Here is a 14,041-nt window from a genome sequence, read left to right as displayed (position 1 = left end):
CGTATTCGTATTCGTATTCGTCATGGTCTGAAAGTATTCACGGGTATGGCAACGCTAATAATTATTTCACATTAATCCTTCCACTCTTACTCTGCATTACCCTTCATTTCGCTATTGAGGTGTAGATTTTATTCGAACAATACCATTTCTTCACTTAACATTATGTAAAAACACAAAAACTAATTTAGCATAGTTCTTCTCCCACATATTGGAAGTGTCCTTCTTCTTAATAAGTGTTATATGAATTTAAATTGTGGTTTATAATCGTTTTTAGTGTATTTTCTAACGTGTTTTGTATTTTGGCAGAGCAATCAGAAACGGAGGTTTTCAAAGTTCCTACTTTTTTAAAGAAAAAACGCAGAAACTTCAAATTTAATAGGGAATTTTTATTATCATTCGAAAGAACATTCTTTGGCATTTTTTTTTTTGAAGATTATCTTTTTCAAATGTTGGCCGCGGCTTCTTCTCAGATGGTCCACCCGTTGAGTCCAATTTTCGATGACTCGTTTGAGCAATTCGACTGGCAACTGGAGAATGAACGCGTATTGTTTTGCTCCAAGACCTGATTCGAAGCGGGATTATCTGACTTTGACTTTACATATCCAATCGATCAGCCCAAAACGTAAAATTATGTATCTGCTCACCGAAGTGTTCTCTCACAACGTTTAATTTCAGGCGTCAAATAGTAAGTTATCATGGCGCGTTAACGTTCGCCATTGACGACTGACACTAAAATATTATTGTTTTTTTTTTTATGAAACGGCGGCTCTTGAATCTCTTCAAGTTGCTCTTCGTCTCAAATGCGGCACTTTTGCTTGTTTCCATACCCATTGAACCAGAACTGGGCCTCATCGCTGAACAAAATTTGGGTCGGATCATCTTAGAACCTGTCAAGAGGCCGTATAGCGAAGCCATGTCTGAAGGTCGAACATTTTCAGTTCTTGTACAAGCTGTAGTGCTTACGCTTTCAATTTAAGATCTCGACGTAAAGTGCGCCAACTCGTTCTATACGTCATTCCGAGTTGCTGCGAACGGCGTCGAATCGACTCTCCACGGTCTTCGTATACACTCTCAGCTACGGCTGCTATACTTAGTCTATTTAATCGAATATTATCCAACAATGAATGCTGGGTCTCAAGATGGGTAATGGTGTTGCGAATAGTATGACGCTCAGTAGGCCGATTGTGTTGACCATAAGTTGAACGAAGCGCGCGAAACACATTCTCTACAGAAAGCGAATTTTCGCAATAAAGTTGAACGATTTGTAAACGTTATTCAGGCGTAAGTCTTTCCATGATGAAATGTCAAACAATACTAAACAAAAAAATATCATATGACAGCTTGACACGACTCTCGCCTGATCTGTCAAAAAAAGGCTGTTGAAAAAAATGTCTCTACTTGATCACCCGTTATTTATAAAAATTTAATAGAAGGTGGTAGTTTGGGTATTCTTCAAGCGTATTCTCTTTAAATGCAGCCGCTATGGTTATGTGCGTTGAGTATGTGGATCGTAGCTGCAAAGCTCTCGGTGAAGACGAAATTCGAAACTTTAGACCGGTTATCTTCGATACCTAACCAGACATTAATAATAGCTTCATATGAAGTGCATCAGTTGTTCGGAGTCGGTTTAAAACTTGGTTGGGTCCTATTAATGTTCCAACAGATGTAGTAATATGTAGCTCGGTCGGTCGGTTTACACTATAGATAATTTATCTGCGAATTATCAACTATGAGCTGGTCTTCTACAGCAAAACTCTTAATTCGGACATATACTGTCAACAATTTGACTGTCTGAAGGAATCAATCGCCCAGCAGCGATCAGCTTTTATCAACTCCTTTCTTAGTTGTGTTTTCCATCAGGACCAGGCCAGCACATCGGTTATAACTCGCCACAAGCTCCAGAAGCTTGGAACCTACCATCATAAGCATCCTTATAGTTCGGACCTGGAATCTAGAGATTAATGTCTTTTCCTATCTATGGCAAATGATTTTGCTGTTAAAAAGAAAGGCTTTTGGAAATTTACTGATCTCGTTTTTTGGCAATGGGAACGAGATTAAATGCACTTCTCCAAATACAGATGCCATAAGTCTGACAACATACTTCTGCGTCTTTCCACATTTTAAAACATTCATGCTTGAAAGTTAGATCTAACCACAAAACATAAGGGTTCAATTTTGGTGGTGTCCTCTCAAAGAAACGATACGAACTTATTACCTCGGTACCAAAATATTTTGGTAGCTATTGTTGAATTAGCTTATCACGGCTTACTTTGGCTCACTGGAAAATCCAACGGATCCGTTGAAACGTGTATGAACTCACTGAGCGGTATGATCTGTTGGATTTAATTGCTTCAGCTTAACGAATAACCACTAATCGCTTCTGGAACCCTTCGGGAACAATTTCCGACACAACAAAAAATTATTTTCATGTATGGAGGATATTGAAATCTTCCTCTGGCATCGATGATAGTATTAGGAAACTGTTATCCTTTCTCCCCTACAATTTTTATAGGGTTAAGAAACACTCATTTTCGAGAATCTACTGTAAAGATTGGTGAGAAGTATGAAGACTTACCACTTTTCCGTGAATATTACCATAACATTTATGGCTATTAATGAATTCATTTCTGAAGAAGCAAGTGTCTAAATATTTTCAACTTTAGTATGTCGCTTTTTGTCTGTAAACTTCCACTTTGCTTTGCTGTTGATTATATATATATTTTTTTACTTCAACGCACTTCCCTTTTGTATATATTTCATAAATTTTGATATAAATGAAAAAATTAACGAAAAGTTTCTAACACAAGTCGATAGATTCAAGTAAATATCTAGCTTGCATATCTGCGTATTATGCAGCGTCTAAGTGAGCCCTACCGACATAACACCAACGCTGACGACTACGACGAACGAACGCTCAAAACTTGTGAAGAAATTGGCATGCAAACGCAACATAAACCTTCTTATACTTCGGAAAGTCTAAATTTACAAATGAAATTTGGCGGCGCCAAACTGCATCTCAACGAAAGAAAACAGCAAACCAGCGAAGCGCATAACGGTTATGCGCCAGGCTACAGCGATCGACTAAAAACGTGTAATCTGGCCGATAATCGTGATAATCGCAAAGCACAAGCGGATCTCAACGATATAATGAATAGTTTTATGAGTAAAAATGGCAGTGGCTTTTATAAAAATGGCAACGCCGAAACAATCACTCGAAATGGCAGTGTCATGAACAATTCGAAGAGCTCGGACACCTTAACCCCCATGCCGCCTGCTTTACCAAATGGCACCAGTAAACATTGGAAGAATATATCGAAACGCATTTCGTTGCATTCGAATCACACGCCAAAGATTTCACCAGACGAAAGCGATAGCAACGACACAGATATACTAAATTCAGAACGCAATGCGGGCGTACATTACAAGACATCGTCACGCACTGATTCTATCTCGAAAAACTCCTCGCGCTCCTTTAACGACGAATCTTACTACGAAGGCATATCAACGGAATCAGCGCTGTTGTCGAAGAAAAGCTCTACTATGCTGCTGGATACGATCGCCAGCACGCCGTTGAAAGGTACAACAAGCGAAACACGTTTTAGGCGTGTAACTTCGAAGAGCAACTGGCCACAAGAGTCTGAAATCAATTTCATCATGCTTGTGGGGTTGCTATTCACCATAGCGCTATCGAAGATACTGCAGTACTCTCAAGCGTACTGCGCCTGGTTTATGGGCCAGGTGTTGCATCTGCGCTATATGTTTCTTGCGCCGAACGTTAGCATATGGGAGTTGTGCAATTTCGATGATACGTCCCGTTACGGCTTACGTACCAAACTGTTGCTGCTGCCCTTGGTGGCCACCTGTTCGCTGCTTTACGGTCTGAGTTCAGTGTTGCACAGCACCTTACGTTGCCTACTCACGCAGGCGCCTAACAGCATAATTGTTTTCATACAAAAGCTATTGAATCCCTAAATGAAATTGCAGAGAAGAAGAAGAGCAAGAACATCACACCACCATATTACAATGTATACCATTTAATAGGATTTCTCCATTACTTCTTTTCAAACTTTTCGAATATGATCCGATTTTTTACAAACATGCTTTAAATAAAAAAATAATTTTATTTCTTTAAAAAGCGGAAACTTTTTTTAAAGCATAAAACTTAACTTTTTGGTCGATGGGACCTAGTTTCATTATCGGTTTAAATAAAGCTGGTAACCGTTGTAGCTAAATCTTTTTCAAGAAAGTCTGATTCTGAGGATAATAAAGTTTGGTATGGCGTTTAGGGAGGTTCATACCCATATACATATCTGATCTTAAAACATTTATAGCAGTAACCCAAACAAGTGGAGAGTTCTACGTATTTTAAGGCGCCTTCGAATGGCTGATGGATTTTGTGAGATCATGAACGATCTTAACTTTTATATTACGTACCTAAGGGACTGGTGACGAGACATGGGTTTTCGAGTACGACATGCAAACAAGTCAACAATCATCGGAATGGCACGACAAAAATGAGCCGAAACTGAAAACAAATCGCAACGCACACAAAAGGTCGACTTCTTCCTAATGACGCCGTAAACAAACAAAATGACACATGTTTGAGGTTATATCGTCATTTGGTCAAGTTTGCAAGGCTTGTCATACTTCGTCCAATAATTTCTAATATTTTTTTTATCATTTTTTTATATTTTCTTATATAATTTGGTGGGCGTGGCAGTGTTCCAATTTAGCTTTTATAGTTGTCGGCAGATAATTCCGGCCTATTTTTACGAATAGCTTTGGGCAAACGACGCATAGTACTCAAATAGTATTCCTTGTTGACAGTTTGGCCGGCCGGTTGCCATACAAGCCGACCAATCAAAATCAAGTTCTTATATGGAAAGCTTTTTTATTTGACAAGATATGTTCACGAAGTTTGTCACGTATTATTGACCAAGACAAGGTAAAAACTTCGAAAAAATTGTTGAAGGGAATTTGTGACGAATATTTTGGCTTCAGGGCAACCGCAATTAACGTTTCTTCTTGTTTCATTAGAACCCAATGTCTAACTCGTTTAGTTTTAGATATTTCAAACAACCGTTAGTTGTACAGAATTTCTGTGTGTTCTTATAGCGTGTGTTGAATTCATTCCTCACAGCAAATTAACTACAAATTCTTTAAAATTGCTTCGTACATGTTCGTCTTTTAAAGATATGTATGTATTTTGCCGTCGTAACCGAAGTGCTCATTATCATAAATTTAGTTTGCTAACAAGTGTAGTGTAATCTTTGCAATGTAAAAATATTTTTGTCGACAATCGAGCAATGTGCATCGTGGCTGTAATTAGACTGATGAATGACTAATAAAATGAGTAATTTATTAAATACCGTTATTTACTGCGATTTCATGGCGCTAACTTAGTACATACAACAATAATTTCAGCACATTTACAGTTACTGTATTGATTGTAGCAACTTCTCTATTCTCTATATGTGTGTTTAACCGTTATGTGCGTGTCTCAAAACCTCCATATGTCATGTATTACTTTAAACCATCGCAATTGTCTGAGCTTGTTGTGCATTTTGCGTAACGAAAACTTACTTCTTACATTTATTTTTCTCAAATTCTACTCAAACTTCACCATATACATACAAACATACTCGTACAAATACATATGTACATGCATTAATATTTATGATTTTCTCAACTAATTAACTGTTGTTAAATACATAACCTGAATTGCCGTGAATTTTAATGCTTGTTGTTGTAAATCATCGCTATATGAACGATGTATGTTCGTCGCAAATTTACACGAAACGAAAAAAATAATAAACGAATTCTCTTTTTACTTCACTTCGACTGCCTTCTTTGCTGCAAAGATCCAATCCTGGCACGCCCACCCAACCAAGACGACCCGACTTCATTGGTCTAAATACACAGCAGCAGCAGCAACAACAACAGCAGCCGTCGCAGACCTATTACGAGTATACGACCGGCTTACCGCCGCAGCATCCACAACCGCCAACGATTCAACAGCAACAGCAAATGCTGTTGCAACAACAACAACGTGCCATGATGCAACAGCATCAACAACAGCAACAGCAGCAGCAACAACAAGGTGAGAAACAAAGTGGTCGCAAGCGATCATTGCACGATGGTAAGAAGAAGCGTAAGAAATTGCTAGCCTTGGCCAGTGCCTTTAAGACTAAAACATCCAAATCGAAATCGAAATCAACCAAAAATCCGAAAAGACGAAGTGAAGATACAAGACATTATAAATAGATAGTTAACAAGTCCTTAAGACACTGTTGAACCGTATGTATGGCGTGTTTACCTTTGTAGAATTCGTTGGTTTTTCGTTCGACGCGAAAAAGGAGTGAGGGAATTTGGTTGCCTCAAACATTTTATATAAATAAAAAATATTTTATCGATAACTATTTTCCACCTCAAAAGCCATGTTCTTAGATCTTAGAAATTGTAAAATTCCATTAATGAAGCTTTTCAAGAAAGGTGGATTGCTGCCTATAGATCCTCCTTGAATCCAAAAACGGTTAATAAAAGCCTATTTTTGGATATAATAAATTGTTTATAAAACGCAGACATTTCGGAACATCAAGAGGTCATTCCTTGATTACGTCGACGAAATAGAACAGTAGGCCGAAATGGTTTGAGTCTAGGCTGAGTCAGCCTGCTGACCCTTGCGCGACTTCATCATATATACTGTAGTAGGTTAAACTCCAACTTATCTAGAATCGACGCAGACATACCAAATATATACCCAGCGCGCAATGAGTCCCGCATGACTTTAACCACCTCCTTGTATGCCCAGCAAACCACACTCATCTCCTATGGTCCAACACACCACTCCACCTATGGCCCGACCCGTCGAAACAGCACGTTTTCTGGACCTAGATGACTTCGATGACAACCAATCGGAGCCTTACCACCCAAGGAAGGAACTAGTTAACCATTACAAAAACAACATCATCATCATATTTGGCGTCGCGTTTGGCTGAGAAGCGTCCTGCAATCATTTTACACTGATCCAGGTATTTGAAGTAGAATATGTATACTCTGGCAACGCCAAAATCGAGTATCATTACCCGGCCGACCCCTTTGCAAAGTCGGATGAGTCCACTGTTTCGATTGTTAGGGCTTTTAGGTTTTAGTGTGGACATTTCGTTAAACCAATTCTGATCTTTCGCCCTCCAAGAAGAAGCATCACCGTAAACAACATTCGATGCTCTTTGATTTCGATAAATCGAATCACCGACCGATATTTCGCTCTCTTCATTTTTCTACAATTCTGGAACACACACTTATGGGCCCCGATTTGGAAGCTCGTAAGTTTTCTAACTTCATCATTTTGTTGAAACAGAAATGTACATTTCGATATTTTTGAATGCCTTTCTTCTCACTCCTTTTTCCCGAAAATTCACAAGTAGCTTTTTAGTGGTATTTATTGCATATTTTTTACTTATAACTGACATATTGTGTTTTCTCTTCTTCTCCATTATATCGTATTGGCAGTTCCGCTAACACATCACCAACAACAGGTGTTGGCATCGCAGACCTACGGCGGTAGCCCACAACGCCGTTTCCTCTCCGAAGGTGAACTGGTACGCCAGGGCGCGAACGAGCTTTCATATGCGCGCTCCAACAACACCGTGGACAATATACGCGAATTGGCCGGAAGTCCACAGCGCGGCGTGTACATGTGGAAGGACACATCGCCCGGTTTCAGTAGCAGTAGCGGCAGCGCTAGCGGCGGCGGTGGTGGCATGCCACCCTCTTCCATGAGCATCGGCAGCAGTGCTGGCGGCACAATGGGCAATAGCATACATCACGCACAGTACATCACAGTCGGCGGCAGCGGGCAGTCGCATCCATTGATCATGACGCATTCGCGCATGCATCAGCCAGGCGAATATATGCCAGCTACGCAACAACAGCAGCAACAACAATATCGCTCTAATCCAACCAGCCCCACAACCATGCCAGCCACATCGTCCTCGACCAACGCACCAACCTATATGATGCGTTACGGTGTCGGCAATCCCGTCGCCTCACAGCCAAATAACTACGTGCACACATCACAGGCGCTAACGAACTCGACCGTCGGCGGTTATCAGCCGCAATTGCGCGGCGGCGTGGCCGTCTTTCCACCCAATCCCAGCGGGCCTGGTGTGGGCGTCGGTGTAGGCGGTGGCGCCGGCATCGTCACACAACTTCAAACACAGCCATCGCCGCAAGTGAAGCGGAAACAAACACCCACGCGCCCCATGTCATTTGTGCGCGCACTCGAAATGACCGACTCGATGGAAATGCAAACGCTCGAGCAGCAGCAGCAGCAGCAACAGGGTCGCGGCGTTGGCAATATGCCAGCCTCTGCCGTCGGTGGACCGGGTGTACAGCATTTGGTAGGCGGCGCACGCACCACGACACCGACACCGGAGCGCGCGAGCGTCTACGATATGAATTACGAGATTTCCGTATAACCCGTGGTTGTGCCGGTTGTCGTGCCACCCGCCTCGGTGACCATCTCGGCAACGGCTGCGGCGTATGCGCGCAAAAAGGGCGCAAGCGTTGTGGCCAGCGCCGCCGAACCATCGGCGTACGCATCAGTGCCAGTTATGGCGGCGAATACGCCCAACAGGCGCAAGTTCTCCACATTCTTTTAGAATGACCGTTAGGATGGACGCGACCCTGTCTAGGCTATATTGCCAGCCAGCAAGCTAATATTTAGTAATAATATAGCACATTATAGTTGTTTTCTTTACGTTTTTCGTTTTACCAAAACCCGAACCGATTTTAATACCGAGTCATTTATACATATGTATTATATTATATTTCTCTACACATAAACACACACACACATACACACATATATATACACTGCTACCAAACGCAACTATACGCAAACACAGTTCCGTACCGCCAAATGTAAATATGTATACAACCTAAGATACACCTCCTATGATTACTACCTATGATATATACCTTAGGGTGGCCGTTATTTCACAAGTTGTTTTTTTTGCAAACGATCCCTGACGTTTCAGTTTTACTTCAAAAAAGGGTTCGCATGTAAACAAGCTCTTTATTTTCAGTTTAAAGCGCGGCTACTTTTTTTCTCTTGTATACAGCAAGCGAGTTTTTCATATTTTGCATTAAGCAACTAAATCTTCAACTTTGAAAAAGTGATATTCTAATACAAAATTGTCCACTCTACAAAAAAGTTCTTAATGATTTTTTTCATAAAATCACTCGTTTAAAAGTTATAGGCAGTTAAAGTTATGCATCAAATGTACTGAGCATTCATACTGATTTAAGTTCTATGCTTTCTATGTTGCTCATACGCCATGGTGTACTATATGAATGCAGTACTTTTGATATAAAATTTTAACTGTGTATAACCTTTAAAGGAATATTTTAGGAAAATATTATTAAAACCTTTTTTGTAGAGCATATCAGAGTAGTAGAGAGAGAGTAAAAAGAGTAGAGAGAGAGAATTTTGTAGGGTTTATCAGAATACCTATCATTATTAAAGTTGTAGGTTTATTCGCTTTGCACATAAAAACTGTATGAGATGAGAAAAAAGATTTGAAGACGATTTAAATTGAAAATAAAGAGTTTGCTTTTGTTGGATTCATCTTTTGAGAACTAAAACTAAAACTTTAGGTGGCTTTGGCAAAAGATGAAACTCAACTTGCGAAATAAAGGACACCCTAATGCACATACATACATATACTTTATGATAATAGTTGTAAAAATCTAAAAATATGCGCGTATGTACACGCGTTAATGTTTATTTACACACGTCACATTTATAAGTTCAGCCGTTGAAAAGGAATTTGTGAAATAAATTCTCTCTCAATGTTTAATTGTCAAAGTTTTAAATATGTATGAATTGTTAAACCGCTTTTAAAAATATTTATTGAAAACCACACATAACCATAACATTAAATATGATTTAATTAATTGTTGTAATTACAAAGTGCAGAAACTATTGTAATGTTGTTGTTACTGCGACAACAACAAAAGCAATGCCAAACAGCTGTGCGCATGAGATTATACTGCTTTGATGTGGTGGCCGCTGAAAAGTGCGGCTGTGGCCAAGTCAATAACGTTGTTATTACTTATTATATCTTATGAAGTAAGGTTAAATATATGTAATACGTTATGAAAATTCAAAAAGGCTGTAGAAATGTATGCAGAGCAACTGAGTCTGAGTCTGACTGAGAGTATGTTTTATCAAATTTCATGCCGACAAAACTTATTTTTAAATTGAGCTTGAGCTTATTTAATACAAAAATTCGAAAAATTTTTAAATATTACCGTTAACGATTCTATTTAGGGTTTATATCCACATGCAAGTCAGAAAAAACGCGCTTTTCAAAAATGTTTTTTTTTTTTTGATTTTTTTAAGAGTTTTTTTGTTAATATGTAGATAAAACAAATTCAGAATTTCACGTATTTTAATACTCGCTGATTCATTTTTAAAACTTTTGGATGCTCTTGTTCTCGTAGTTGATCTGCAGAAGTACCGTCAAAAAAAGGTTGGCGGTAAACAAGACTTTTCTGGAAAAAATTATCTAAAATCCAAGAACCAAAAAAATTAGTTATTGTTAAAGATGAATTTAGGACTAGTTAAAAATTATTATTAAATAAAAACGAAGAAGATATGCCGGAACAGCTTCAAAAAAACGAATTTTGGAAAATCTCAAGTGGATATAACCTCTTAAACTGCAAGCTCAAAACGAGTGCTAGGTTTTCGATTGATTTTTGATTTAGAATTTATTCAAAACTTCTTACGTTCAAAGAAATTTTATGAATTTGGTCTCATTTTAAAGCAAGCTGAGTATAGAAATATAAAAAATCATAAACAAGATTTTAAAAAGTCTAAAAATATCGGGTAAAATTTATTTTTCTAAAAGAAACCCGCCACAAAAGTTTTAGCTAGTTGCATGTCTACAGATATTGTGTAAAATAACAGTTGAATATTTGTTAAACTTTTTTGCTGTTGTGAAAAATTGTTAATGGTAGTTCTAAAATTTGCTGAATATTAGGTTTTTAGAAGTCTGAAGGCTTAAAAATAATTTTAATTCATTTTTTTTAGAAGTCAGCAGGTTTGATAAAAGTTTTTATTTTTCTAAAACAATTTTTCAGCACATTAATGAAAATCACAGTAAATTTAGTTGATGATACATGCTAGATACATGTTGTCGTTGTTGTAGCGATAGAAAACATCACTGAGTAATTAGGTGGAATGCGACTGAGTTGACAATGCTTGGCCGCATAAAAAATGCGGCTCCGTTCCGATTACATAAACGCGACTGTCGTTTCGAGGGTACAATTCATATTGATTTTTGAATTCTGATATAAATTTGTATGTTTTAAAAAGTTTCAAGCAATATGGTTTTTAAATGCATACTCAAAGTCTCAAATAAAAAAAAAATTATTAAAAATTTAAAAAAATAAAATTAATTAAAAAATTTAAAAAAAAAAATTTAAATATTAAATTCTAAAATTCTGAAACATGCTCTGCGCTGTCAATACCTAAAATACAGCAATTTCTCATAAAAAGTATTATAACAGCACACACTCATGTAATCACCACATCAAATAATCATAATCTCATAGTGAACACTGTTTGGTAAAAACTTGTGTTTTGTTGCAAAGTGTAATTTATCAATTTTTTTTTTATTATTAATTGTAAATTACCGTATGTTGTTTTCTTAGCATACGTATATTGACAACCACAACATTAGCTGTAATGAAAACAAAAACTCCCTTAGTCCATCCCAGTGAGGGTAAACGCCATTTTGCCATGGTCTTATTACCTTCCAAATAGTTATTTGCCGGCCATTTAGTATACAGTCCACAATAGCGACAGTAGTACGGTTGAGAAGCCCTAATAAGTACATATTTGAGAACGAGCAAGTGCGCATAAAAAATAAAACAAAAAAATATAAATATTAAAAACTGGGAAATGTAAAAAACCAGCGCGGCGCCACGAGAATTTTGAGTAAATTTTAGAAAAGTTTGCATTCACCTTAGTTACATCATATTGATGTTTAAATTAATGAAGCAAATGGGGATTACATACTTTCTTTGTACATAAATATGTATAATTAAAAGCAAACAATTTTCAGTTTTTTTTTTTCAATTAAAACTTGCTTAATTTGCCCCGCTGTCCATAAGCGTTATAGTTGCGACTGGATTGTGTGGCTATAAAAGAAATTTGCAAACATTTTAGCATGTTTTGTGAGCAGTCGCTTTTTAACTAAAAATTTAAATATTTATATTTTTAATTAAAATGAAACTTTTGGCCAAAATGAATTGCGCGGCGTAAAATGCTGTTAGATAAATTGATTGCGAGTTGGCAGCAGAAAAAATATATGTTGCGCGTTGCCAGCAAGAAAAAAATATTGCGAGTTTGCAGCAGAATTCTAAAAAGCATTATTGTTAAAACTAGAACAATGTAAGTTGCTGAGATCATTTTAACATAAAATTCTAAAATTTTATTTTTTTCAAAATTTAAAGTTTCCCGGGGCTTAAAGTCCAACCACCACAGCTTGTTTTGACAAATCTCGCGTTCTGCTCGCTTAATTACAAGCCCAATATCTACGCAAAATCTTTTTATTCCTACATTTTTGTGTAAACTCCTTTTCCAAAAACCCAAAAATTTACTCAATTTATTATGCAATATTAAAAATGAATGAATTTTAAAATTACTCTAATTTGGAGTAAATCGAAAGGAACTCATGCGAATGTGCTAAGAACTGATATATGTATCTAAATTGTGTATATGTGTTATGCTGTTCGAAAAAAATTTAATTAAATTAAAAAAAAAACGAAAAACTACTAAAAAGTAATCACAATCCAAACTCAACTAAACACACACGCCATCTTTAACTATTATATTATAAATTTCGGTACGTAACATAAGTGTGTAAGCAAAGAAGAGAAAAACAAAAAGAAGCAAAGCGCAATAAAAGCAAGAAATCTGTAAAAAACATATTCTTACTATTAGCAATTCTTCTCAACTAACTAGTGGCATTTAAATAATAAGCTAAAGCTAAAGCTAACAATTAAACATTAGAAAATGGAGAGAAGTACTGTAAGAACCTTAAAGGTAAAGTTGTCGAAAACAAATATTATATATTAACAAATTTAGTTGATAATTAATTAGTGTAATTAAAAGAATTACTAAAACATAGCTAAGCATACTATATTAAGAATATAAAAAAAGAAACATGTATATGGATTATAGCTTTTAAGGAATTATATTCTTGTATGTATAAATAGTGTACGCCCATATGCATAAATGCGAGCGAAAAAAATTTAATGGAGAATAAATGCAGCAACAATTTTGAAGTGAAAATTCAAAAGAAATGTACAAACATCATTGCATTTTGCATTTGGCCAGCGCCAATGAGTGTGTGTGCTGAGTGCGGCAGGCATGTTGAACAGGCAGTAGCAATAACTTGTCCAGGCATTTTTGAGGATGGCAAAAGAAATTGATATTAATATGATGTGTATATTGACATGATTTGTATGATGACCTTTTTTTTTTTAAAGTGTAATGAATTTTTAAAAATGTGTGTAATTAGAAATTTATTCTTGCTTCTATTTTTTCCAGCCGAAGTTAATCGAAGCCAAATTCGAAACATTAAATTAATTTTTAAATATTTTTTATTATTTTGCTTGGAAAATTTTTTCTTAGTTATTATGAGTATGAAATAAATAAAAATATAAAATAAAATTATATTACAATTTAGCAAAAAAATAATATTAAAAATCAAAAGTAACTAATAAACAAACATAATTTAATATAATTTGAAATAAATAACAACAAATAAAATAAAAAAATAAACTATGAAACAAAGTAAAAAAATAATGTAAAAAACACAATACTTAAAAAATGTAAATAGCCAAATTTTCTTTTTTCTTCAAATTTCAAAAAATATATTTTTTTAAATTTTTTTTTCTAAAAATAATTTTTTTCAAAATTAATTTTTTTCAGAAATAACTATTTTTTTTTTTCAAAATATAATAT

At 36.3% G+C, this 14,041-nt stretch overlaps 1 protein-coding gene across 3 annotated transcripts in view; it reads left to right on the top strand.

Annotated features, from left to right (window-relative positions):
* Positions 1-13,556, top strand: part of LOC126760312 (palmitoyltransferase ZDHHC8) — a 118,918-nt gene extending 105,362 nt beyond the window's left edge. For 2 of the 3 annotated variants that reach the window (XR_007667185.1, XM_050475869.1), the window contains exon 10: positions 5,862-6,030. Coding sequence is in view for 1 of the 3 variants with exons in the window: in XM_050475866.1 (XP_050331823.1) it covers positions 5,862-6,100; positions 7,513-8,480 (1,207 nt within the window). In the remaining 2 variants the exon portion in view is untranslated. Of the gene's footprint in view, positions 1-5,861; positions 6,101-7,512 lie in introns of those variants that run through there. The other variant, XM_050475866.1, reaches the window with a different exon arrangement.
* The last annotated feature ends 485 nt before the right edge of the window (positions 13,557-14,041 follow it).

This window comes from Bactrocera neohumeralis, chromosome 5 (genome assembly GCF_024586455.1).
Source record: "Bactrocera neohumeralis isolate Rockhampton chromosome 5, APGP_CSIRO_Bneo_wtdbg2-racon-allhic-juicebox.fasta_v2, whole genome shotgun sequence".
In the NCBI taxonomy this organism is placed as follows: domain Eukaryota; kingdom Metazoa; phylum Arthropoda; class Insecta; order Diptera; family Tephritidae; genus Bactrocera; species Bactrocera neohumeralis.
This window is presented reverse-complemented; position numbering and strand designations above follow the sequence as displayed.